The sequence below is a fragment of the Podarcis melisellensis genome, assembly GCF_964234715.1.
Source record: "Podarcis melisellensis genome assembly, chromosome: 5".
NCBI classification, from domain to species: domain Eukaryota; kingdom Metazoa; phylum Chordata; class Lepidosauria; order Squamata; family Lacertidae; genus Podarcis; species Podarcis melisellensis.
Genome location: NC_138537.1, coordinates 27,741,134 through 27,768,343, shown reverse-complemented (window position 1 = coordinate 27,768,343; position 27,210 = coordinate 27,741,134). Strand labels below are relative to the sequence as shown.

At 40.6% G+C, this 27,210-nt stretch overlaps 1 protein-coding gene across 1 annotated transcript in view; it reads right to left on the bottom strand.

The window, feature by feature from the left end:
• Positions 1-108: 108 nt before the first annotated feature.
• The window catches only part of XRN1 (5'-3' exoribonuclease 1), a 41,782-nt gene continuing 14,680 nt past the window's right edge, over positions 109-27,210 (bottom strand). Inside the window, exons 14-43 of the mRNA XM_081912565.1 lie at positions 26,189-26,345; positions 25,691-25,810; positions 24,754-24,923; positions 24,154-24,274; positions 23,954-24,052; positions 23,409-23,512; positions 22,653-22,784; positions 21,318-21,480; positions 20,628-20,741; positions 20,122-20,220; positions 18,471-18,586; positions 17,234-17,380; positions 16,219-16,308; positions 14,223-14,358; positions 13,404-13,460; positions 11,418-11,550; positions 9,780-9,849; positions 8,943-9,168; positions 8,351-8,452; positions 7,149-7,244; positions 6,952-7,066; positions 4,971-5,032; positions 4,453-4,563; positions 3,179-3,301; positions 2,906-3,053; positions 2,543-2,724; positions 1,713-1,826; positions 1,490-1,604; positions 808-968; positions 109-467 (exon numbers count right to left, since the gene is read on the bottom strand). Coding sequence (XP_081768691.1) covers positions 174-467; positions 808-968; positions 1,490-1,604; positions 1,713-1,826; positions 2,543-2,724; positions 2,906-3,053; positions 3,179-3,301; positions 4,453-4,563; positions 4,971-5,032; positions 6,952-7,066; positions 7,149-7,244; positions 8,351-8,452; positions 8,943-9,168; positions 9,780-9,849; positions 11,418-11,550; positions 13,404-13,460; positions 14,223-14,358; positions 16,219-16,308; positions 17,234-17,380; positions 18,471-18,586; positions 20,122-20,220; positions 20,628-20,741; positions 21,318-21,480; positions 22,653-22,784; positions 23,409-23,512; positions 23,954-24,052; positions 24,154-24,274; positions 24,754-24,923; positions 25,691-25,810; positions 26,189-26,345 — 3,877 coding nt within the window. The 3' untranslated portion in view covers positions 109-173. The remainder of the gene's footprint in view (positions 468-807; positions 969-1,489; positions 1,605-1,712; positions 1,827-2,542; positions 2,725-2,905; positions 3,054-3,178; positions 3,302-4,452; positions 4,564-4,970; positions 5,033-6,951; positions 7,067-7,148; positions 7,245-8,350; positions 8,453-8,942; positions 9,169-9,779; positions 9,850-11,417; positions 11,551-13,403; positions 13,461-14,222; positions 14,359-16,218; positions 16,309-17,233; positions 17,381-18,470; positions 18,587-20,121; positions 20,221-20,627; positions 20,742-21,317; positions 21,481-22,652; positions 22,785-23,408; positions 23,513-23,953; positions 24,053-24,153; positions 24,275-24,753; positions 24,924-25,690; positions 25,811-26,188; positions 26,346-27,210) is intronic.

The window sequence follows — 27,210 nt, the reverse complement described above, 5'->3', positions numbered from 1 at the left end:
TGTTTTACATCACATTAAATCAAGCTCTTCAGTGAACATAATTGTTTTCATTGTGACTGACAGAAAATATTTACAGTCCAAAACACCTTTTAAATTATTATGCTTACATTTTTAAAATAATATTTATTGGTTTTATAACACTAAGGAAATGTAAAGTAACCCATGACCCATACTTATTCTGAAGATTTGGGTGCACCAAAATTGACAGCCAGTTTTCTGGGCTTTCGCTTGGTAGACACATTTGGTATTGATTTCTTACGAGATGCAACCGAGCCTGAAGGTGCCATTTTCTCTTGGAAAGATGGAGCAGCTTGATGAGACCTTAAATGTTCTGAAGAAGCATCCTGTGGGTTCATTTTTGTAGTGTCGATGCTTGACTGTTCATTCTTTAACTGCACATTTTGAAGAGAACCTGGGAACTCCTTTGGCTCAACATTAGTCTTGCTGGCAACCCTTTTCTTAGTTACCTTAAAAAAAAAAGAGGTTTAGTTTTCTAACATGCGAGAAGCATATGTAGAAGAAGAAGAAGAGGAGTTTGGATTTGATATCCCGCTTTATCACTACCCGAAGGAGTCTCAAAGCGGCTAACATTCTCCTTTCCCTTCCTCCCCCACAACAAACTCTCTGTGAGGTGAGTGGGGCTGAGAGATTTCAGAGAAGTGTGACTAGCCCAAGGTCACCCAGCAGCTGCAGGTGGAGGAGCGGAGACGCGAACCCGGTTCCCCAAATAACGAGTCTATTGCTCTTAACCACTACACCACACTGGCGCTCTCTCTCTCTCTCTGTGTAGCTGCTGTCAGATCTTACCTGCAAGGGTATAAACTGATTGTGTGCACCAGCTGGTACAGTGCCGGCAAAAGGCATATTCCCAGGATAGGAACCAGGAAAGTAAGGTTTCCCATGGACTGGAACTGGTGCTCCCCATGGCACTGGGCCAAACGCATGAGGTGGTGAAGGAAACAAATTAGCTGCGAAAACAATAAGCTCATTTTAGATTCCAGTATTAACTTAGAAAAATGGGTAGCTACTCTTTCAAAGCCTCCCTCCCTCCACTTCCGAACGGAATTCAGAAAGGAAATTTAGCTGCTAAATTTAGCTCATATATTTCATAATAACTGAATTGGAGAAAAAGGTGCATTCTTTATGGAACCCAAAAGACAAATTTATGAGACACGAGATCAGTGCATTCAATACTTTCCCCTCTCACTGTGAGAAAAAATAATGCAACTTGTCTCATAAAGAACATTAGATTTTTTTTTAAGTCCTAAAAACTTTAGGACTTTGTTTATAAAAACTTAGGGCGTTGTTTATAAAATTAATCTATATAGAATAATCAAATTATATACAATTATTAAAGTAAGCACTGTTGCTGATAAGGACTAGGAGTTTGCTACTATGCAACTTCTACAAAAGGTTAATTTGCTTCCAACTATACCGTATGAAAAACATGCATTTACACACACAGGAAGTTAAAATTGATTAAACATACCAGTGTGCTGCGTGAAGACTGGAGGAATGGATCCAGGAGGCACAAGAGCTCCCATGGGTTGATAATTTGGAAATACAGGCGGTGGTGGCAGAGGAAAGTTCATCCCGAGAGAGCTCTGTATGAAAAAGGGTACTTAAAGTTTGTGATACAGGAAGCATGGCTAGCTAATAAATGGAGATGAGCATTTTAAGGTTTTATAAAGCATTTTGACTGCTGGTCTCACCAATTGCTGCAAAGCAAAAAGTGCTGCTTTCTCCTTAGCTTCATTTTCAGAGTGACATTGAGGTCCGTGTACTAACAAGCCATTGGATAGCTTTACCTGACAAACTGTCATTGTCTATGGAAGAAAAGAGGACAAAGCAACTTCATTTTCTACATTACATACTGCAAACAGACTGCTAAATGGACAGATTTATACAAAGGGTGGGCAATTTATTTGCCTTCTAACAGAGTTTCCTATTGAAGATTGGCCAAGTATCCTTCTGTCTAATGTCACCAGTCTACAACGTCCGTCATCCCTGACCATTGGCCATGCTGGCTGGGGAGTCTAGCAGCATCTGGTGGGCGCCATGCTGGCTACCCTGGTCTAAACGATGAAAAACGAGGAGCAGCTATCACCCCTGTCCCTGGGGACACTGACAAATAACTTCTCAGCATGAACCCACAAATTACCTACTCAGACAAGGAAATGATTCTCTCCACTCTTTTTATACCTATGTGTCCATTCTTTTAATCTCCTTTTCCATTCCACCCCATCGCCTGGTTTATAGTTTGCCCCAACTCCCATGTTGCTCAGCAGTCAATAGCTGTCAAGTGCTCATTAGCCTGTTTTGTTTTCCCCTTTATTTTTAGGGTAGTTCATAAAGGTATTTTGTCCCTTGCAAATCCCAGTCTGTTGATGCCTCCTCCTTGCATGTGGGTGGAACAATTTGGCTATATTTCTGCAAGGACATTTAAGACTTGAACTGGAAATAAAAGAGATTATGGGTTTGGGGTTTTTTGTGTGGTTTTTTTTTGCATACTACACAGATCTGATATTTGAAGCTAAGTTACCTGTGGTGTTCTAAGAAATGAGAAATCTGGCTGCAGCATTCCAAGAAGGGAACAGATATGAGAAAGCTCAGATACTGGAGTGGATAATGAGTTTGGTGGTCCAAGAAGTGGGTGGCCTCCAACCTCCATGCCCTGAGTGTTCTGAGGTCCTGCAGTGCCAGGGGATTTGTTCATGAAAGCAGCTATCAATGAGAATAAATACATGTAATCTGTACCATGTTTGAATAAATGAACCAGAATACTTTGTTTAATTTGATTGAATGTTAGATGTTCAAAAGGTATTATATAATCAATAAACATTAATTTTAAATCTGCATAGCACAAACCATTTATTCAATTATAGGGCAAAGCTTTTATACATACCCATCTTTTTGGCATTGGTATGTTGTGAGGCAGGCGCACAAGAATCCTGCCTGCAAGTTGGAGCAGACACTTCATTCGCCACTGACTTTGCTTCTGCTGTGTCAGAACCATCTATCTTCAAAATTTCTTTGAGCATCTGTGTTCCTTTCTTTAAAAAAAAAAGCAAACAGCATTTATATCTTGTATAAATTGAGAATTTTATCATAGAACTCTGTACATTAAATGCACCCAAAGTTAAACCAATGAAGTCAATTCCAACAGCAGCATACAAACCATAGCAAAAGACTGTGGAGACAAGTGTTCTTCATTAGTTGCTTCCTTGGGATATGACCGTGGCACCTCTTTTTCTTTGAAAATTTTCAAAGACGCCAAAATGTCTTCAAGTTCAGATCCGTTCTAAGGAATATATAGATATGTACATATATGAAAGAATTAGAAGAGCAAAATTCAGAGAAAGGTATTTTCTCTGTGCAAATTCCACTGAAATCAATATGAAAACTTATTCATTTAGAAGGAACTTAAGGTACATATTGGGACACAGGTGGCTCTGTGGGTTAAACCACAGAGCCTAGGACTTGCCGATCAGAAGGTCGGTAATCCCCGCGATGGGGTGAGCTCCCATTGCTCGGTCCCTGCTCCTGCCAACCTAGCAGTTCGAAAGCATGAAGTGCAAGTAGATAAATAGGTACTGCTCGGGCGGGAAGGTAAACGGTGTTTCCGTGCGCTGCTCTGGTTCGCCAGAAGCGGCTTAGTCATGCTGGCCACACGACCTGGAAGCTGTATGCCAGCTCCCTCGGCCAGTAAAGCGAGATGAACACCGCAACCCCAGAGTCGACCTAATGGTCAGGGGTCCCTTTACCTTTAAGGTACATATTACTTAAAAGGTCTCTCCCATTCACCACAAAGTCTGGAAGAATTTTGCCCGTGTCTCCACTGTGTGCCTAGAATTCTCTTCAATACTGCAGCAAAGGACAAAGGCTCTAAAGCTCAGGAGCAGATGTGGGCCATGTTAAATGTATTTCAAACAAAGCAAAAAAGTAAAAGGGATTCATAATTCTTCAGGAACTTGCTACGAAGTGGTTCAGCTGTCAGTCTTTTTAGCTGTTCTGTATATATAATACCACTATGATTTAGCTAGATGGCCACAAACGATAATTCACAACCCATACATGAGATATAATTTATATAGAGAGGATTTTAAATCTTTATTTTATCCCATTTCTTCTGACAATTTTGAGAAACGTATTATCTGCAGCAGGCCACTGAGCAGAGAGGCAGGGATCTGACATGGATAATCTAGTGATCCTCTGGCTTATGCTTGACAGAGAGAGGGGGGACAATATCATCTTATGGCTTAGAGCTTGCTAAAAGGTCTGGCTAGTACTCTTCACAGGTGCAATCCCATATGGAAAAAGACCATGAAGAAAATAAAGCCTTCGACAATTCTGGTGCATTAAAATTAATATCTAATAAAATCTACTTGTCATGTTGTTTCTTCTTCAGAATGTACTGGGTATATGCAAATATTTAGATTGCCATTTTCCTACCTTTTCAGTTATACTGGGACTGTCAACTGCAGGCTTTGGTTCTACTGGCTCATTGGGGGCTTCATTCCTCTTCAATAGCTTCACACTATACTTATTAGCACCTGCGAAATTCTGAGACAGACCAGGTCAAATGTAAAAGCAAATTAACAAGGCGGAAATGTTTTTTTAACAAACTCTTATTCCTGCAGGTATACTTTCTTACATCACTCGTGCTAAAAGCTATGGCCACCTACCTAACCAGTGATTAGCTGCACAAGTAATTTTGGAAATCTCTCAACTTCACTAGTCAAGATCTATGCGATCATACAAGGGCCATCTCCCTCAAGCAGATATATCATACATATAGCTACACTCTGTGGCACGAATGCGGAGGGGCAGCTGCCAATTTAATCCATGTCCAGAAATATATGTTAGGCATACCCAAGCATCTGCGCACAAACCGTTGCTATTTCTCCCCTTTGTTTCCTTTGAACAGTTCACCATAAAACAGCAAACCTAAAACAGCATCAGAAAATTACCTGTTTATTTGATCCTTTATGTGTTTGACTGTCAGTTCTTGGACCTTTAGAGTCGTCTTTAGCTACAAATACAAAAGTTTATAATATTAGCTAAACAAGTAACACATGTTTTTTTCAAAAACTGTTTATATATAAAACGAGTGTGTGTGCAATCCTACATGTGTCTACTAAGAAGGAAGTCCCACTTAGTTTGATGGAGCTTACTCCCAGGTAAATAGGTACAGAAGCACAGCTAGGGTGAGTCCTCCTCATCAATCTAGTATATTTCCCCCCACTTTCTTTTTACTATCTCTGTTCAGAAGCTGTAACAAAAGGGATAAAATCTGGGTGGACGGCTGCAACAGAGAACTCAAACAGCACAATGTAACTCCTGAACAGGATGAAAGAAATGGGTATACTGGACTAGCTGAAAGGTGTTTCTCAAGGGCCACTAGGACACCGCCAGATGAGTCAATGAGTTCCTTACATTACTTAAAAGCAGGAAAATGTCATGATTCCAATAGAATTTCTGAGTGACCCCTCCCTTAGAAAAACAGTTCACCATCTAGATAAGCTTGTAAGTTAAACATCCAACCATTAAAAACAACACATATTTAACAACCAAATGTCAACAAACAGAAAGGCATGACCACTCTCTAAACACTCTGCTCTTAACCCACCTCTTAATTATGTCATGCAGCTTTGGGTGGGCCTTGGCCTCCCTGTACTCCCTGAGAAACACCCTTTAGGTGAATCCCATGGACCCTTATTTAATGGAACTAAGACTCACCCAGGTGGGATTTTTTGTAGCAGCTGTGGAGAAGCTTTGGACCTCCAGATGTTGCTGAACTACAACTGCCATCATCCCTGGCCATTGCCCACGCTTGCTAGGGCTGATGGAAGTTCTAGTTCAAGCAATAGCTGGAGGGCCAAATGTTCCACACTCCTGTTCTGCAGCTAAAGGGCCTGTTGACGCCTCTGAAAAGCTGCTTCTGCGGAAGCATAAATGTACGGTATATTTTATAGTGTCTTGTAAATGTATTCGAAGTAGCCCAAGTCCCTGCCCTACAAACCACTTGTAGAAAATGCTGCAGATGCTCTCACTAAGTGAATCAAATGAAGAGAATTATATGCCAAAGAAATACAAGCTTTAATCCACCTAGCTATGGTGGATGTTGAAATCTTTCTCACTAACTATGTTGGATGAGAGGCAATAATAAACGTGTTTATCCAAATGGCTTTGCCATATTGATCAATTGATCTATCTAATCAGCCCTGTGGACATCCAGAGAGTGCTATGCATGTTCTTTAGGATGACATGGGAAAAGACAGAAAGTATGTAACACCAGCTCCTGCTGGTAGTGAAAAACAGTCTGCAGTACAATTCTGTCTTTGTTAAGCACACAATGATGTTTTCCAACAGACAAAGCTCCCAGCTCTGAAATCCTTCTTGCTGATGCTATGGCCACTAGAAAAAGCACTTTTAAGTGACATCAGCCATAGAAAAACAGACTTCAGTCGTTCAAATGGTGGTTTCCTGCAGTTGCAAATAGTAAATTCCAAGTTGAAAAATGGTATTGCGCTAGGGCTAGTTAATGCTGCCCCTCTCAGGAACTGTTTCAAATAGAGATGGGTGCCAAACTTCTTGCCACAAGAACATCAACTGGATTAAGTTAAAAAAACAATACCTCACAAAACAAACAAAAATTCAAAGTGTGACAGAAAACTATGTCATACTCATAATAATCAAGCTCAAGGCTATTGATTTCAATGGATCTCTATGTATTAGCAACCCTAAATCCACTTTCACCCTTTTTTGGTGAGAGGGGGAAGTAATGACATGCATTTCTTCAGAGAAAATACCAAGGGTTGGGGTTATAAAGGCAACACTCCATCTGCCATAAGCATCATTTTCTACAGGACTAGAATAAAATAAATGCTTTCCAAAACTGAATCCCTAACTTGATGAAGGAATATACAAAATTCAAACAAAAGTACTTACACTTCCTGAAAGATTCCGGTTTTCTTTGCTGGCCTTTGAAGCTACTCTCATTGAAGCCTGGTTTGCAGAACTGGCCACCCGTATTTAGCTTTATGTATTGAGGTAAAATTCCACCCTAGAAAATGACATTGTTCAGTTGCAAAATCCTGTTCAGAAAGTCGCACACACATCACATCCACTCCACTACAGAAACTAACCTTCTCATGCCTATCATGTTGGGCAGACTGAGACTTTCCAGAGCTCTGCAATGATTGCCATATGCTGCAAAATTCATCATCTTGCTTATCTTGAGCCTGGTGGGAAGGAAAAATAAAACCAACCCATTTATGCAAGATCTGCTCTAATAAAATCCTTACACCCAAGAGAGCTATGGCTGTGTAGATTCAATAGCTTAACAGTTTAAGAAGCAAAATGAGGAAGAGAGGTAGTAAGTGAAGTCACTTACCCTAGACTCATAAAGTCAAAGCAGTAGTGAAATGGGAAAAACATGTTCTGGTCTCCCGACATCGTGGAGAGGTAAAAGGGGGAGCCACCTACTGCATCAGCATGCCTGCTTACCAATGCAGTTCTTATAGTATCATGGGACTTTGCCTCACAGTGTCACACTGCCACATATTTTCTTGCACCTATACCTAGACCCTACGCTACAGGGCCTTCCTCAATTTTATCTCTACTTTTTAAACAGGGGCGGATGGGAGTTTCTTCAAGGTGAAATGTTGAACGCCCAAATGTAGACAAGAAATAAAAAGTGGGAAGCATCTAAAGAGGCTGGATAAATAATGGGTGTGGCTCTATAAGGGGCTCACAGATGAGCTGAGATTTGGGAAGGGCGCATACAAGAAATGGAAGAAGGGGAAAATCACAAATATACACGTGTAGCTAATGGTTGCAGGGCAAATGTCAGGTGGTCTTAAGCTCAGAATGAGCTCACGCTTGTAAAAAGGTTTAAAATAAATTTTTTTTAAGGTTTATTCAGATAGCAGCCTGACCATGTCCCAGTCTCATAGGGTACCCCATAACCTCTCCCCACTTCATACAAAACCCTCTCAACCCCCATGTGGTATCCATTCTCTTTTGTTACTGCCCCCCACCCCGCGACTACCCATTCGCACCCACACCCCGCCCTCCTTACAATTCCACAGCATTTCCTTCTCCCATTTTCCCTGAACCCTTTCTTTCTGCTGCCACTTACTTCCAGGAAGAAAAATGGCTCCTTTGTTGAAAAGGTAGAAGGGTTTCCACTTTTAAGGAGCTATGTTCTTTCTACTGATTCTGTGTGGGATGAATTTTCCCTACTTTTAATATTTGCTTACACCCACCCACCCACATGCCCAAACTACTTCCTTCCCAAACTCAGTCTATATCTACTAGCATGTACTAAGAAAATAATGCTACTTACTTTGTATTTCTGATTGCTGCTTAAATATGCTCCTTTCTGGAGGGAATTGGAATTGCCTTGGGTTTCAACCTTTTGATTGTTATGCTGTCTTCCATTCACTTGCTAGATGAAAGATTAAGAAAATTTTACGGAATAGCTATTCAACTTGTTTCTTCCGCTTTCAAATACTCGTTATTGCTATGATTCCTCCCTTCCACCCACCCGAGGGGAAGGGAAATAGATTATCTCCAGTGAATGTGGTTAAAGAAGAATACCTGTACAACTTAAACCCTCATTAATTTGTTTTGGGAAATTTCCTTACCTACTTGGCCTCCTTATACTGACAGAATCTATCCCAAATAGAAACACATTCCTTATCAAACACACTTCCTTTCTCTACCCTCAAAGTGTATCATGAGGATTAAGAGATTTCCAGGTGCTTTCTTATGCAAACCTGGATGAGTCTAAGCTAGCTAACCATGATTACAGTAATCATTAAAGCCTGTATAAACTCTGCTATAGAAAAAATGTTTAGTAAGCATCCATGGAGATCTACTGTTAACAATGACTTTATTTTCTGGGACATAATTGTAGGAACTAAATGTGGACTTACTCGAGTTGGAACAAAGAGGGAGCGAGGAGAATGGTTGAGACCTCCTTGATGTGCTTTTTGTGTAGATACAGAAAATGATTCGGGTGAATATGAGTTGTAGGGACTCACAGCTGGCTGAGGTTTAACTATGGCAGTTAGCTTCTGATTTCCTGTTTCAGACCGATTACCATAAGAAAGGTTAATTAAGGCACTGGCTGGAATGCGGTACCCTCTGCCAGGTGAGCTCCTAGAGGAAGGAGAGGAAGCCTAATGAAAAGAGTGCTTTAGTTATGCCAGTAGTGCATGATTAATAGAAACCTGCCCCCCAAATATATGGGTAGGGGAAAGTAGACCACAACCTCAAAGCTTAGCAATTCTACAAATGGAGGCACTGGGAGCTGCAGATGAAGAAGAGGAGTTTGGATTTGATATCCCACTTTATCACTACCCGAAGGAGTCTCAAAGCGGCTATCATTCTCCTTTCCCTTCCTCCCCCACAACAAACATTCTGTGAGGTGAGTGAGGCTGAGAGACTTCCGAGAAGTGTGACTAGCCCAAGGTCACCCAGCAGCTGCATGTGGAGGAGGGAATCGAACCCGGTTCACCAGATTACGAGTCCACTACTCTTAACCACTACACCACACTGTTGGTTCTCCCCTTCCATCAGGAGTGCCTCTGCTGGACTGAAGTCTCATCCACAAACAGGAGCACTAATAGTTGCAAAATGCTACATTTGGATCCAACCTAATGTTGTTCAAAGGGTGATTTGACTAAATATCCATTAGCACTTTTCTGCGCAATTGTTACATGTTTCTCTAGGATCTGTGCAACACCCTAAAAAGATGCAAAGAAACAAACCTTATTGTTAAGCCTCCATGAAACTCTTCATCAAACAGTACTTCATACAGAACATCAGATTCTCTGCTGGCTGAAGAAAATATGCACTATGAGCAAGCATTACTGACTAAATGTGAAGATACTTCAAAACTTAACATTTTCCAAAGGTGTAATCATATGAGTCTTGAACTCACATCTTGAAGACTATGGGTTGTATCAAATTAAATCATGCTCACAAGTAGACCCACTAAAATTAATGGACCCAAATATGCTATGTCTATTAGAGTCTAATCTGAGTATGACTTAGCTGGAGACAGCCTTAACAAATTATGGCATTAGCTTACATGTACTAGAAAGCTGGAGCTGTTTTAAAGACAATGTCACCCAACTACATAACTTGTTTTTTATTTGAAACTTTCTTAAATCAGTCTGGAATAGTTTAAGTAGCTACATTCCCCCCCCCCCCCCATATTACAAAGGTCTTCAATCCTTGATCAGTATTTATGTTAACCGGTTTATGTTAACCTATTGCAACAAGGTCCTTAAAGGTCAGGGTCTGCATCCCCCAGGTATAGGAAGGGGACAAAAGCCCAGGTGATTTACAAGTTAAGGCCAAAAGGTAAATCATCACTTAGGGTAGCCATAGATGTGTCACAGTACTCAACAGCCATCAAACAAGTGCAATTACAGGAAGATTAGCTCAGTTGGTAGAGCACAAGACTCTTAATCTCAGGGTTGTGGGTTGGAACCCCTCATTGGGCAAAGGATTCCTGCATTGCAGGGGACTGAACTAGATGCTCCTTGTGGTCCCCTCCCTTCCAACTCTACAGTGCTATGATTCTAAGTACAGATCTCTCAACCTTTGGGCCTCACATTAGGTATAATACCTACTCAGTTAAGTGAGCCCTTCAAGCATTGTTATAAATGAACTCTGACAACAGAAACTACAAGACTCTTTGTTGTCACGACAGAAAGAATAAAAAAATTCCTTCTCTCCTCCTAAGGGGTTTACTTTAGTCTTTCAGATTTCAGCAACATCCTGTGCATGTCCAGCATTCAGCACCCCACCCACTTTTGACCTTCTGCTCTGCTCAATTCACCAAGTCATAGTTGCAACGCCCTGCAGTGGCCCCTTGGCTCAGTGCCCAGTGCAGCAGAACCAGTCACACTGCCTCTGCTAAACATCCTAGATTGGCGTGATGTATGCAAGCGTGCTCACATTCTTAAATTAACTCCTATGCGAAAGTGAGATCAAAAGGCTTCTTACTTTCGCCCCCTCCTTCGCCTTTCGGGCACAGATGTGCCTCACATGTTTAAGTTACTCCATAAAATACTATGCATACTGAGGACACTGTATAAATAAACTAACAACACTTGCCACATCTGATATTTAAAAAAATTATTACAATGGTTCAGATTTCTAGGTGCATGAAGGAAAAGTCACTTAAGGCAATGGAACACGCCTAAAATTCTAGCTGCTTCCGGTTGTTCTCGTTGGTGCTTTGAACTATTCTGTGATAGATGCCTCAGCTTTCGCTACGGTTAACGTTAGCTGTAGTTTAGCGTTATCTGAGAAACTAACTCATTTTGCGTTCAATGAATGATCTTCACATTATTTTAAAAGCAAAAGAGACTGTTCACAAAAAGGCATTGTGTTACCTCCTTTAATTCCTATCACAGTGCCACGAAGTCCAAGGGGAACGGAAAAACACTCTCTCACATTAACAACACGGTCAAACAGTCGATAGTCTGCATCTCGATCTGGTATAATTCCATGCTGCTGTTCTAAAGGCTAGTATGAATCGAAGATAAAAGAATCCAAATATGAATAGTTAACACCGTAGAACAAAATCACTAGCCCCCCCCAAAACATTATATATACATTTTATTAGGAGATAAAATAGTCAAATAATTTTGTAACATATTTTTGGTTGCCATCTTTGTGGCCTGTAGAACATGCAATCACTGAGACTAGTCTACAAGGAACAAATTGGAAACAGCATTTTTAAAATGCGGTGGAGAATCAGAAATGTCCAAGGCAACCCCTTTTTAAAATGTTCTGTTTATATATTTATGTTGGGCACTTATTGTGAATGCCCTTCCTGGTCTGAGGTGAACAAGGCCTCAATTACTGATGGATTAGCTCCTCTTAGCATCCAGAAAAAGAAAGGAAGGGAAAATATGAGCAACTTTTGTGTTCCAGCTTGGATCTGGTAACACCTCCAGTTCTGTACTGTGGACAAGAGACTGACAGCTGAGGAATAGATGTACAGGCATAGAACTTAGTGGAAAGAGAGCCAGACAAACGCCTAAAAATATAAAAGGTTGTCTAGGTCAGCGGTAGGATGTTATGGAGAACATTGAAGGCCAGTGAAAACTTCAGTGGAGATCCTCCTTATATTGCCCGGTGAATGTAGACCCTGCATGGCACATATCAGAAATGCTAGCATTACTCAAAAGAGCTGCTGAAAGTGGCTGATGCCTTGGTGGAGTGTGTTGGGTGAAGTAGGCAAGTTTTGGGTTTTGTGGGCTAGGAGAAAGAAACAATGGGACTTCCCTTGCGAGATAAAGAATCTCAGATAACTATGGTATGCTGGACCAATGAGGGACTCCCAGAACAAGTGTCCCCTCTCTTTGGATTTGAGGACACTGGAGATCAAGAAAGTGACGGGGGAGGCACAGAGCAGGCTGTTGGATCATAGAAGGTTGAGTATATTCATGCCCTCTACCCAGTAGGAACGAAACCTGAGAAAAGAACTGGCTAAGAACAGAGGTGACTTATGGTTTGTTTGGGATATGAATAGCTCTAAGGAAAAGGGCGCTGAAGCTTTCATGAATGGTGATCTGGAGGAGGTTCCACACTCCCGAGTCCACTACATGCCTGCTGAGGAAGTTCACCTGTATATGCTGGGCAGAAATGGAAAGGAGCCAGAGAAGGGAGTAAATAGAGACACAAGAAAAAAGGCTTTTATTTTGAATAAGAAAAAGGAGAAGCAATGAAGTTTAGAGGAGAAGGCTAAGCTATTGCAGGAGACAAAACAGAGGTTGAAAGAGGGGGGATAATCAGGTGACAAGAACAATGAATAGCTCTGCCTGAGCAAACATAAGGAATGAAACAGGAAAAACCAGCAGGACTGAGATAGACATCAAATGCTGTTCACACGATTCCTTACCTTTCCTGGTGGGAGGAGGAGTTAACTCATTGATAATGAGTTCATGTCAAATGGAGAAATAAGAAGCATTATGTGTGTAATATTGTTGTATTTATAAATGGGTAACAGTGCAAGATTAAAAAGTCAGCACTACCTGAATCCTGACTATTACTTGGTGTGAAGGAATATCTGAGCAAGATAATGCAAGCTAGTGCAAAGTTTTCTTTCTTTCTATCTTTCATATTTATTTATTTACACTGTTTAACTGTAAAAAAACAAACCTCCTCAAAGCAGTTTATGTACTGTATGTCTAAATGAATATCAAATTAGCATAGATAGAACACAAAACTCTGTTGGTGGTGAAGCCATTGTTGAAATTTTAATTAAATAATTCAGGGAGGGCACCATATTCCCCTATGAACAAGAAAGAATTTCTGTTTAGACTACCTTATAAGAACAGTATCCTTCCATTCACAAAATAACCCAAACTTACCCTGAATAACAAGTGAGGTTTCACCGTCACACGCACTTTCTTATTGCTTTTCCTTTGCTAAAGGGGGAAAACAAGAAACTAAATACACAGAACAAAGTTTGGATTATGCTTGCTTTTCAACATTTTTCTTTTGCTCAAAGCAGCTGGATCATCGCTTTCTTTCTACATAACACCTTTCTTTCAACTACTCGTGCCTAGTGAACAATGCTCTCTACCAAAACAGTCTATTATGCCGATAAGTACTTATGTTATATCAGCATAATCAGGGACACTGAACTTGGGAGAGTGTGTGGTTTTTTTTACAGTGCTTGACAAATAATGATTTTATACATAAGTGAATTTGAAGGAATATAATGTAATGGGGCAAATCAGAACTGCTGTTTCAGAAGTCTTCAAAACCACACTAGCTGAGTGATAGATATCCAAGCAAGTCGTACTCGGAGGAGGTCCCACTGAAATCAGTGTGCTTAACTCAACTGATTTCAATGGGTCTAGCCAGAGTATGACAAGCACTGGGTATCACCTGAACTTTCTAGACTGAAATCTTTATACAAAATTTTGCTGGATAACTAAGTGGCATACAAATGATTAGTAATATGTGATAGAGTAAGCAGATAAATTGCTAATGTTTTCTTATTAGTTGCCATACCTCATAAAGCAGGTTGCAATCCAAAATTAAGCTCAAACTATCATGCCAGTTAAATACAATTTTTCTAATAGGAAGTCAATCAGTTCTAACCCAAATTTATAATCTCATTCCTATATATTGTGATTACAAGACATATGTTAAGTTCCTCAGACTTAAAATAAAAACAGTACCTTGCATTTTTCTACTTCTTCTTCAATCTTTTCGACAATAGCCATATCCAAAATTTGCAAATCACAAGAGGAACGAGAGAGTGCACTGACAGGATGAGCCTTTAGCCATGCCATGATTTCTTGAACCTTCTCGGCACTACATTAAAAAATTATTCCATATCAAAAAACATTGCCAGTAGATAGATAAACTTTATTTGCATTAGCCAATGGCCATAGCAACGTAAAACAAGCAATATATACAAATAAAATATATACAAATAAAAAGGACAGCAATGGGAAAAAGGGCAATCAAATGACCAAGATTATTGTTCAGATAATCCTTAATCTCATTGGAACCTCAATAAACCTAGCACCTTAATCTCATTGGAACCTCAATAAACCTAGCACCTTAATCTCATTGCACCCTCAATAAACCTAGCACCTTTGCTGTTGTCTGATCATTTTGATCTGATAAAAGAAAGAACAATGTGGCCTCAGATGGGCAGCCTGGAAGGGTAAGTAAGAGTGGGGTAATGATCTCATTCCTCAGATCTTTATAAAGGGGACAGGACAGAAGAACATGAGCCACTGTTTCCAGATTGCAATCTCCACAGGGGCAGAGTCATTTCTCAGTTGGAATCTGCCTCAAGTATGGCAGAGGGGACATTGCCAATAATTTCACTCAAACGTTAAATGAGCTATAAAAGTTCAACAAACCACCCACTCATATACTATTACGATTTACATATAGTTCAAATGAGCTTCAGCAAGCTACTGAAACTGCAATCCTAACCCCACTTACCTGAAGTAAACTCTTCTATTATTATTTAGTCACTTTCCTCATAATAGTGACCAAATGCAACTTACGGTATTTTTCGCCCTATAGGACGCACTTTTTCCCCTCCAAAAATGAAGGGGAAATGTGTGTGCGTCCTATGGGGCGAATGCAGGCTTTCACTGAAGCCTGGAGAGCAAGAGGTGTCTGTGCGCACCGACACCTCTCGCTCTCCAGGCTCCAGGAAGCTCTCAGCAAGCCTTGGGAGCCCGTGGGAGTTCCCATCGGGCTCCCTAGGCTTGTGGATAGCAGCCTGCATCTGTAAGCCTGGGGCGCGCTTCTTCCTGCCACCAGCCCCACAAGCTCGGGGAACAGCGGGGAGGTGGAGCGCTGCCATCCCGCTGTTCCCGGACCTGGTTTGGGCTTCAAGCAGATCTCCACAAGTTGTGGGAGCCCGGCGGGAAGTCATGCCGGTCTCCCAAGGCTTGTGGAGAGCTGCCTGTTCTGGGCGCTGGGGTCGGGGGAAGCTCGGGCTTCCCCAGCCCTGTGCCTGGGGGGGGGAAAATAATTTTTTCCCCTTTATTCCCCCCCCCCAAACTAGGTGCGTCCTATGGGCTGGTGCGTCCTATGGGGTGAAAAATACGGTAAAAACCCCATATAAAGACTAAAAACCAATTGCAACAAACAAAACAACTGAACAAACATATCTATACAAATAAAAGACAGGTCTTGAAGATCCTGAATTCAATAGGACATATTTCTAAGTAGATGTGGTTAGAATTTTGCTGTAAGGGATTGAAGAGTTTACTTTACAAAGGTATGTACTTTAATGAAAAAACGGCAGGTCTAGTGTTTATTTCCAGCAGAATCACAAAAAACTGTGAAAAACTAAACAATAACTCTTATTTGCTAGAGATATTCATTTCTTACTACTGCTATTACTCCTTACAAATAAATAAAACCTAAGTAAGCAGGTCTATTTCAGGATGTAGCCACTCAGTGTATATTGTAAAGTTGGTTTGCTGTAGTATTAGTTGGTTATATTATTAGAGGATGGGCTTGTCCAAATGGTTAAAGCTAATTGTTAGAAGAGTGCTAGGAATCATGCTTTGATACCAGCTATCACAAATTCAACAACTAAGTTTGAAGAATTGATTCGAGGTGCAGAACTGAACTTGACAAGACTCATTTTTACATCCCTGTAACTACCCTAATAATGCTTTAAAGATATAAGCTGCTTACCCATTCTCTTCTTCACCCGGCCAAATGTCATCTTCGTAGAATATGTCCTCTTGACCATTTTTGGCTAGGTAACTAAAAAGTTCTGGGGTCCTAAGAAAATGCAAAGATATCATTCTGAGCAGATTTTGTATACATCTCTATATAAATTCCACAAAACAGTACCTTGCTGGTTGAGCATGCAGCGATAAATTTATCTCTCTACTATATCTGCACTTGTCTGTTGTGCCACTGGAGACAAAAGTGCATACACACTCTCAAGTTAACGCATGGCGAGGGAAGCCTGAAAAGTGCTGAGCAAGCAAGCAGCCTGGCAGAGGGAGGGCGTGAGCAGCGGGGGCCCTAGACAGGCCTTCTTGTGCTCCCCATCGTCACCACTGGTGGTGGGGATTTATCCACTTTATCAACCTCACTCACCTATGCCTCCCCTCCCAGCCAAGAAAAGGAAGCCTGAATTTTGAACTGTTTTCCTCCTCTTGGTTGAGAATGGCTCATTCCTGAGATGCCTTTGTTAAATTAAGTCATGCTTCCTGGTACATCCAAGCCAGGCAACAGACACTTATGCATTTCGCCCATGTGCAAGACATCTCAAACGTGAGGAAGTGAAGGAAAATATGAGTGGCATACCTATGCAAAGCCAGAACTTTGTGGCAAATGCTGCAAAAACGACCCTGTTCCCATTGTCTGAATTACTGCTGCCCACGTCAGTTGTATAGTAGTACCTTGTAAGCCGAACGCCTTGGCACTTGTATGTTTTGGCTCCCGAACGCCGCGAACTCGGAAGTGAGTGTTCCGGTTTGCAAATGTTCTTTGGAACCCAAAAGTCCAACGCAGCTTCTGCAGTTTCTGATTGGCTGCAGGAGTTTCCTGCAGCCAATCGAAAGCCGCGCCTTGTTTCTGAATGTTTTGGAAGTCGAACGGACTTCCGGAACGGATTCCGTTCGACTTCTGAGGTACGACTGTATTTGAACTGTTACATGCAAGGCATATGCAGTCTAAAGTGTAGTTTAATGCTTACCTTTCCAGATATTCAGCAAGGAGTTGCTCTACAGCTGAGGAATACATCCATTCGTTTCCAACTTTCTTGGTATAGCCAGGGACCTCTTCATTCTTTTTATTGAATTTTAAGTTCAATCCCACATTTGCTTTATGCTCTCCATGTGGACTGCAAAATCAAAAGTTGGAATGCTAGCTAAATTTTGTGAAGAAATACCAATATATTGCTGGCGTAATATATTCCTTACAAAAATACTACTAATTAACCACTGAATGTAGAACAGGAGTTTTAACTCACTGAATCCTAGCAAAATTTTACAATGTAAAATAACAAGCATATGACCTAGCTTTAGAAGAAGTCTACAATATATTTAAACAAGTGATTACAGTTCACACATGGATCTGGTAAAAGTATAAACTTGTTTCAAAGTGAATTTCCTTCTGAGAAGATTCTGTGATTGAACAGGAATTCAGTCTCTTTTCAAGTTCCTTATTTCTCTGTTGGAATAATAAGAACCCCAAGAAATTAATGAATGTCCAAATCTAAGTAATATCTGGGATAGGAAGGGGAAATGCAATGCGCACAACTGTGCCAGACAAGAAGGCCAGTCAGGCAGAACAATGATTTGCACTAAGTCCTGTCTTCACATTTTTCTTCTTCCCCACATGAAAACTCTTCTTGCTTATATACTTTTTTCAGGATACAGTGGTACCTCTGGTTACGAACTTAATTTGTCCCGGAGGTCCATTTTTAACCCGAAACCGTTCTTAACATGAGGCGAGCTTTTGCTAATGGTGCCTCCCGCTGCCGCCGGTGTGCGACTTCTGCTCGCATCCCGGGGCAAAGTTCGCTACCAGGAGACCTTCTTCCGGGTTAGCGGAGCTCGTTACCCGAAGCGTTCGTAAGGAGGACGGAACGTAACCTGAGGTTCCACTGTACAGTGGTACCTTGGGTTACATACGCTTCAGGTTACAGACTCCGCTAACCCAGAAATGTTACCTCGGGTTAAGAATTTTGCTTCAGGATGAGAACAAAAACCGTGCAGCGGCAGCAGGAGGCCCCATTAGCTAAATTGGTGCTTCAGGTTAAGAACAGTTTCAGGTTAAGAACAGACCTCCAGAACGAATTAAGTTCTTAACCTGAGGTACCACTGTATATGGAATACAAACAAAATAACTTCACCAGGTAACAGGTTTTTGTGGCCTTTGCTACAAACTAACAATCAAACAATCAAAAGAAGTTTATACTCAGAGCTTACTTTCTCCGGGATCCTCTTCCAATAAAAATGCTTCCTGTAAATCTCGAAACAAGATAGCCACTCACTCCAAGACGACTGGCCAATACATATCCAGGATTGTACTTCACGGAATATTTCTGCAACAATATCAGTTGTATAGTGACAAGAAAGATCATTCTCTTTACAATCTTCCAGAGGACCAGCAGAAGCAAGCAGTCTTGCAGTCTCAAACCTTTCGTGGACTAGAGTCTGCTTCATACATCCAATGAAATGGATGAAATGTCCATGAAAGTCCATGAAAACTCAACTCATAATAAATCTTAGTTTTCAATGTGCGTACGACTGCTTGCTGGCCTTAGAATCGGAAACTTTTCTGTTGGTCTCGCTGAAGCTTTTAAGAGGAAGGCAGGGGAAGGAATGAAATACAAATGGCAGTCAGCTTCTGCCATGCTAATATGTTCTTTTAACATGACTTCTCACTCCTCCATGTATTGTAGGAAAAATGAATGGAGACATCTTCATAAGGTTTTCACCTGCTCAGGGACTTTCCTGCACTTCTATTTATCTGCACTAAACTGGAAGGCCCGGGAGGCTAAATAAAAATCTGGCACAAATTTATATGAGTTAGCATCACTCCTTCACCTGTGAGAGTATTATCCATAGTAATAGGAACAAAATTATTCATTCATTCATTCATTCCCCGCCCATCTGGCTGGGTTTCCTCAGTCACTCTGGGCGGCTCCCAACAGCATATTAAAAACACAATAAAACATCAAACATTAAAAACTTCCCTTAAAAGAGCTGCATTCAAATGTCTTCTAAAAGTCAGATAGTTGTTTATTTCCTTGACATCTGATGGAGGGCGTTCCACAGGGCGGGGGCCACTACCGAGAAGGCCCTCTGCCTGCTTCCCTGTAACCTCCCTTTTCATAGTGAAGGAACCGCCAGAAGGCCCTCGGAGCTGGACCTCAGTGTCCGGGTTGAAGGTGGGGGTGGAGTCCACTGAGGGCTTTAAAGGTCAGCACCAGCACTTAATTGTGCTTGGAAACGTACTGGGAGCCAATGTAGATCTTTCAGGACTGGTGTTATTTTCCCCAACACACATCTGCATTGCTCTGCTGAGCTACACTGTTTTCCCTTCATGAGTCTTCAAGGCAAGGCAAGTTTGTGTGTGTCTGTAAAGTACCTATCAGAACACGGTCTCAACCCTGCTTGCGACATCTGAACGCTACTGCTAACACAAAACTGAAGTAATAAAGAGGCTGAGCACACTCACATAGTTTACACGGCTTTTGCCAATGCTATATGTGTCACACATTATAAAGTCAAAGCATACATTCGCAAGAGTCCAAATTCTGGTTCTGAACCAGATTTTTCATGTAACTCTTGAATGAGATACATATTTAATTGTTCCTGTGTTACGAAACCTGCATTGAAAAACTATGGCCAAGAAACAAGGAAAGACTAAATTTGCTCAGTAAGGTTAGTTCCCCCTCAAACAGTAGCTTCCCATGTCACCTAAAAAGGGAAGCTTCAAAACTAGTTTGTGCTTTTTAAAAAATTCACAGGGCTTGTGCAAATACATACATTTGCATATTGTTCAAATAGTACTTATAATAGTTAAGATGAAATCTACAGAGACATATCCACTGTTAAGAGAAATAACACTTACATGCTGATTCTGTATTAAGGCATCCAGCTGAGGCTCACATGGAATGTTGAAAACAACACGAATTCTGCCTTCCAAGATAACATCACATGAATCCTGAACCTTGGAGAGATATTAAAGAAACTCTCTTAAATTTAAGTTCATTGCACAAAAAGCAACCAGTGTCTTTCTCCCTCCGAAGAATCTGATGAGTATCTTAAATGAAAGCAACAGCAAAATAAAATTATCTACACTCATGCTGTTTAATGAGTTTGTTGTTTCAAACAAGTCTTACTGTTCTGTGCTCTGAGATCTTGCATTGAAGGGTTGGAGCCAAATAATTTTAAACAAAGAAGAAGAAAAGCTCCTTTACAAAGAGCGGAAAGGTTCAGGAAGGTGAAGAAATGGAAGTGGTACAATAGCTCCTAAAACATCATTATTCCAATGTAGAGCTCAGTATTTTAAATTATGTAATAAAACTTGATTTTTAAGAAAAGTCTTTTGGAAAAACATTTTCAGATAAAACTAACTTCTCCTGTGCAGCCATAATAAGGTGATCCCAGCATAAAGACTGTACATCCCAGAGGGAACAGGTCATCCAAAGTTTTGAGACTGGAGAAGCGGGAATCGAAGGCTTTTATATCCTGCATGAAAAATGAGGGGGGAAATCATGCTCTAATTAAATACTTACCATTAAAATCACAGACATGTCTACTCAGAAGTAAGTCTGAGATCAATGGAGCTTACTTTCAAGTAAGTGAGCATAAGACTGCAACCTACATTAACTATGTGTGGCAATACAGAACAGCCTACTCTAGTTTGCTTCCTCCTCAAGAAAGATACTAATCCCATAAACATTTTGAAAATGTCTATACTTCATGTGAACCACTTCCCAATCCCAAGTTCTAAGCAGATATCCTATTATTACTAAGATATTATTGTATCCTAACTGTGCACTATGTCATTACGCAAGACACAGATAACAAGAAAAATGAAATGATGTTGGAGAAATTTATACAGCAGCCTTTAGCCACATCTCTCAACTATACTGTGATAGGATTGTAGGCTATGGCAAGAATGAGGCAACAGGCCTGTAGATCTAAGTGCACATGTATATCCTATCAGAAGTAAACTTATCAGCTTAGTATTTTGAATTTTACTGTAAACATTGTGGCCTCTTATCTCAATTCACTGATGAAAAACTCAACTGAGGAACTTACCCTGACAATTGTTTGGTATGCAAAAGGCAGAACTTGCTTGGACCACTGCTTCTCCAAATACACTTCACCACTTTGATTTAACTGGTATCTACGCCCAGTTAGCAATTGAGCATAAACAACTGCAGATGTTTCATTTATGATTACTCCTTTTCTTCTCTGGTAACTGGAAGAAAGGGGATATGGCAGAATGAATTTAAGGATGTATACAGCTCAGTCGGTACAGCATGAGACTCTTAGTCTCTGGGTTGTGGGTTTGAGTTCCACACTGGGTGAAAGATTTCCTGCATTGCAGGGGGTTGGACTAGATTATCCCTGTGGTCCCTTCCAACTCTACAAATCTGTAAAGAGTGAGAAACACTTTTCAGCCCAAGGGCTGCATTTCCTTTTGGGCAATCTTCCAGCAGCTGCATGCTAATGGTGGGCAGGACCAGAGTCAAAAGTGCGCTGAGCAAGAGATCTGACTCTTACATTTGTACAGTATTTGTACAAACCCCTCCATCCAGAGGCATTATTACATTTCATGAACACAACCCAGGAAGGCAAAAGCACCCCAGAATGATGTGAAGCAGAGGCAGTGAAAGGTGTAGCCTGAATAGAGTATGTAGGACCAGAAAGGAAGCCTGAAGGGTTACACTTAGCCCCAAGGCCAGAGGTTCCCTACTCATGGGAAAATCTTCCTTGAAATTACTGTTCAAAGAGCCTATAGTACAAAACCATTAAATTAGCCTATAATCAGCTCTGGGTGGCATGACATCTTCCAAGGAAATGCAACAATCCCTGGTTAAACAACAAGCAGCAATATTAACTATCACTATAAAGCTAAACAACTTTAGGTAGAAGTGTGCAATACAGAACCTTGCAAAGGATTATTTCAGTTGGCGAGACTCAGTATTAAACATCAATACATGAACCTTGAAGGTTGCAAGGGAATAAAAAGAAACACAGATTTCTAGTGTCTCTGGCTCTCTTCACCGTAGAGCAGTTGTGAATGTGATATGGCAAAAAGAATGAAAAGACTGGAAACAGTGAGCCAAACAGAAGTGAAAACAAAGTTCATTCACTTTGTTCAAAGTTCATTCATGATTCCTCAAGGGCTGTCTTAAGCTTTTCAGTTTTGAAGGTAACTTCTGAATGAAATAATTACATCCATTGATGTGAGTGTGGCAACCACCACACCATCAAGGGATACCTAAAAACATAAAAATAGGTGTGGCCATCGGACTCACAATACATTTCTAAAGTGGCAGTCCACAAGAAGCAAGCTGTCTACCCTTAAAATGAACCAGTGTGTCAAAATATGGTGTCAAGCTACAAACGCGAAAGGCAGTGTCTTACTGTTCTGAAATTCCTTGGATTTCTTTCACCCAGATATTCTGTTCTTTATCTCGAACAAATGTTGCTTTGGTTGGTGGGGCAGCATTCCCCATGTAGAGCTTCTGTGTTCCAGGAGGCTCCTCCAACTGAAACCTTAAAATAAATTTGCATTTCATATAAATAAAAGGAAATCTCGGTCCTAAGCATATTTATTTAAGACTAGGTCTTGCAGCAAATGAACTTAGGACAGCAAATCCACTTGGTACCAATAAATATGTTTCATTAAAGAAATGAAAAGTATGCTTGCTTTGCTTCCAGTATTGATGACCACTAGCCCTGTCTGATCCAGTTTGGCTCTTTTCCCATCAGCAAAGAGCAAAGAATGTGGACGATAAATGTTTTGCTCTTCCACAAAAACTGTTCAGTTTATCATAGTCCATTTATTCTGGATGTTTATATTCTGCCCTTTATCATAAGAAATCATAACAAACATAATTCATAAAAACCAACTCAATACATCCAAACAGAAATAAAACCGAAATTAATGCAAGTATTCCACATCTGTCACATAAAAAATACCTTAAACTAAATTCAAAAATCCTGCAAGAAAAGGGACATTTTTCCTCAGGCTGGTCTATGTATGGTTTACATAGATGTTTCAAAAAACAAAACAGCCATTGCTTCGAGACCTTGTCATATGAAAACTTGTTTACGAAGATGGACATCTGAAGATGCAAGTAAGTGACAAACTTTGCAAAGTACATTGGTCTTCCTTACTTAGTTTCACCATCTGATACAGCAATAGCTCTGGCTTCTTCCAAGTGAGGCCAGTTAACAAATATTGATTTCCCAAGCACCGAACTGGCTACATTTTCAGCATTCTGAGGAAGAAAAGCAGATGGGTAACCTACTGAAAACTATTTCATAGCAAATCTGTAAGTACTGCACATAACAAAGCCAGTAGCCTTGCTGTGTCCTGGGATCTACAGTTCCAAGTTTGTAAATCCTAGATAGCACCAAGGACCATAGGTACACACATTTTTGCTTCGGCCTTGATGTCAAAAGTGCACTTTTGGTCACCAGGCTCCTGTCACTTTCTCAAATAGTCTTGTGCCTCACCTTGTACTAAATATCTACAGGACAGTGTTAATGCAGGGTCTGGGATGTAGACAGATACACAAGTCCAGGGGGAGGCTAAGCTCACATATCTCACTAAACTATTGTTTATTGTGATATCCAAGCACAGCTATTGACAACAAAACTTGGACAGTCTCTAAAATAAGAGACTATCAAAAACAAAGTTGAAAAAGCCAGACACTCACTAGTTCCTCTGAATCATCGGAAACCATTATTTCCAGTAGCATATTTTCTCCATGGCTGCTCTGTTGAAAAACTTGTACCCCACTTTTTTTCAGATAGAACTAGAATAGGGAAAGAAAGTCAAGATGTACAATGAAAGCCTTCCACAGAATAAGTACCTAACAAAAACATGTCATTCTTAAATCAATCAAGCACCATTTACCTTATGCTTAATGTGCTTCAGAGTAGGAAAGCCACAGAAATACAGCCTCTCCATATCCAATTTCGTTATTTTATTTTGGGCTATATCTACACGCCAGACGTCCAGAGACATAGCTTTATGCCTAAGAAACAAGAGCACAACTTTCAACATACAGTTACTCTGAAAAACTGTCTCTGCACACAGAACATAAGCTTTTTTTTTTACAAATGTATATTTTGAAACACTGCCTTTCACAGTAAATAAAGGCTGAAAACAAGAATGTTGTTATGCTTACAACAGTCAGCCAGAATTAAAGGAAGACTATCAAATATATGCAGAAAAATCCATCTCTGGCCATTTAACTTTACTAATTGACATCTTCTCTGATTGTATGAGGGGACAAGGAAGGCTTAAGAGCATTTCATTATGCATTTCTGTCAAATGACTTCTTAGTATTATCTATGGGCTACAGCCAAGAACCTACTTACTCAAACAAGTGTTTCTGAAACAAACGAGATTTTGAAACTAACTTCCAAACAAAGCTAATGCAAAGGAGCACTGCAGCAGCGGCGCTCAGTAGATTGCACACTTTAAATTAAGGAATTACACCTGCAGTCTTACTTTGCATGGCATCTTTCTATGGAAGGGAACTTCTCTGGCCATGGAGACAGGTACTGGAACTCTGCGTCTTTATCATAGAAGTACATCAGGCATTCGCTGTGCCTATTTCTTTGCTTTTCTTCTGTTGTCAAGAACTTGTTGCAGGATTCCATCGCTTCTAACAATCGTTTCTAAATAGAATATAACACTTAGTAAGCATTAGGCATATTGAAATGCAGAGACTGGGAGGAGGTTGGATCCAATCTCAATTAGTTAAACTTAGTGCCTAATGAAATCAATAGGACAAGTTCAATCCTAGTAAGTATTGACTATAATTAAGGTTGTTAAGGAAAAAGCAGGAAGAGGGGTAAACAATTAAGCAAGAAATGAGGGCGTATGTGAAAGGAGCAACTATTTTCCTTATCCATGATTAAATTATTATTATTATTATTATTATTATTATTATTATTATTATTTTCTTACCTGCCCTTTAACTGGGAGGTCCCAGGATGAGTAGCATTGAATCTGGACTAAATATGGCTAAGAGTACAGCTCTATCATGTCCAAAGGATGGTTTGAACATTATTCCCCCTGTTTTGCCTAAGGTTGCCCCTGGGAATACTTAGAAGTGGGCAACCCCTGCTCTTCTCCAGGAGAGAATACTGTATTTTTTTTCTGAAAGGGTGATTCATAATTATTTGAAGCCTAGAATGACTGGAGCCCATTTACTAACTCTTCTTGGGTATAGTCTTGGGGACAGAGGTAGAAAAGTAAAGAACTAACCTCCCAATGTTACTGGTCTTTGTAAATTAACCACCGGAGCACACAGATAGCTATTGCTGATTCAACTTATCTGGTCTCAAATTTGGAAGAAAAATAAAACTAAACCATGCAAACCAGGCCTTGGTTTAAACAGTTTACTAGTCATTTTATGATCAAACAATGGTAGAGTTCTTACCTCATCAATAAATGGTATTAAAACCACTGCTTCCCATTCTTGTTGCTTTCCATTTAGATCAGTTTTAAATTCAGTTGGATAATATTCAATAATGGGAGACTCTTCACCAGTCATCAAATGCTAAAGAATTGGAAGTAAGTAATCAAAGTTAAGCAATAGGAATTCAGATTAACTACATTTTAAAAGAAGACTATGATAAGACCTAACTAACATTAGCCCTTACTGATGGAAAGTAAATTATTTCTATAGCCTTTTGGTCAAAGAATTTAGAATTTGGACAAGGTTCCTTTTTCAGTGGTACTTAACTAAGCATATCCCTGTATGGAGAATGTATATATATATATATATATATATAAAAAAATATATAAATATATATATATATATATATATATATATATATATATATAGCACAAGAGTAGGATTGAAATTATCTTTGTAAAATAGAAGGACAGTAGCCATAATGATGAATGATGAATCCCTCTAAAGATATTTAACTACCTGGTAGCATTTTGGCAGCAAATCCTTGCTGGCTGCTGGAAGTACTGCAAGAAGCTGTTCAAACGGCATGAATGGTTTTCCTAAATCCAAGTGGATTTTCAGTTCACTGATGTTGCAGATATCTGAGAGGTAAGGTGCATAATGGTAGGGGTAGAACCTACAAGGAAGAAAGATGGTATTTTAGTTGAACAAAGGTTGCAGCTGTACGAAAAGCATAAACACATACATTGCAATCTTATTTATCTTAATGGTCTGGAGGAAGGACAAAATCACAAATAATTAGACAAGGTATGTAACTCAGACAGCACTGCTCTAAATTGTATGGGGTGAGGAGGAGTGGTTAAGGAACTGGGTGTCAAGTGGCAGCTATATGTGTAGTCTAAAACAGTGGTTTTTAACCAGGGTGCCTTGAATGATGGTCAGGACAACACTGGCTTGGCACCTGTCACTCTTTCCTTCCCTCCCTGCTCTGATGCCCTCTTGCATCTCTGCCTCCCAAATGACTGAACAGCTGTTTGTTGCAACAGCCCTGGCTACAAGCAGGCTCGAAGTAAGCAAGCAAGCGGGCAAGGGAGCCCAGCCTGTTAGCCCTTGCTGTTGGGAATGGGCAGACAAGTGGGAGGCTGGGCAGGCAGGTAGGCACTGTGTCGGCCTTTCTTGTGCTTGCTGTGTGCAAGACATGCCTAGGAGTTGAGTGCCCAGTGCTGAAAGGGAGCCTTTCCACCATGCAAGCCTGGCAGCACCTGCTGCCGCCACTGCTGCCTCCCAGTTAAGATGCTAGACTCAAGTTCACCTTTGTCCAGTCTCCGTTGGGCCACAAAGGCTGGGGGCATCTTCTTCCCAGGCCCCTGTGGGGCAGTGTTAGGAGGCACCTCTCTTAGGGGCATGGGGGCAGCTCAAGAGACCAGAGGACTCCCAAGGAGGTGGGGAGAGAAGAGGCTGAGGGAACACTCCATAAGGGATGGTGTTTGGAAAAGGGTGAGAGGCTGACAGCTCTGCAGGCAAGGGCTGTCATAACTGGG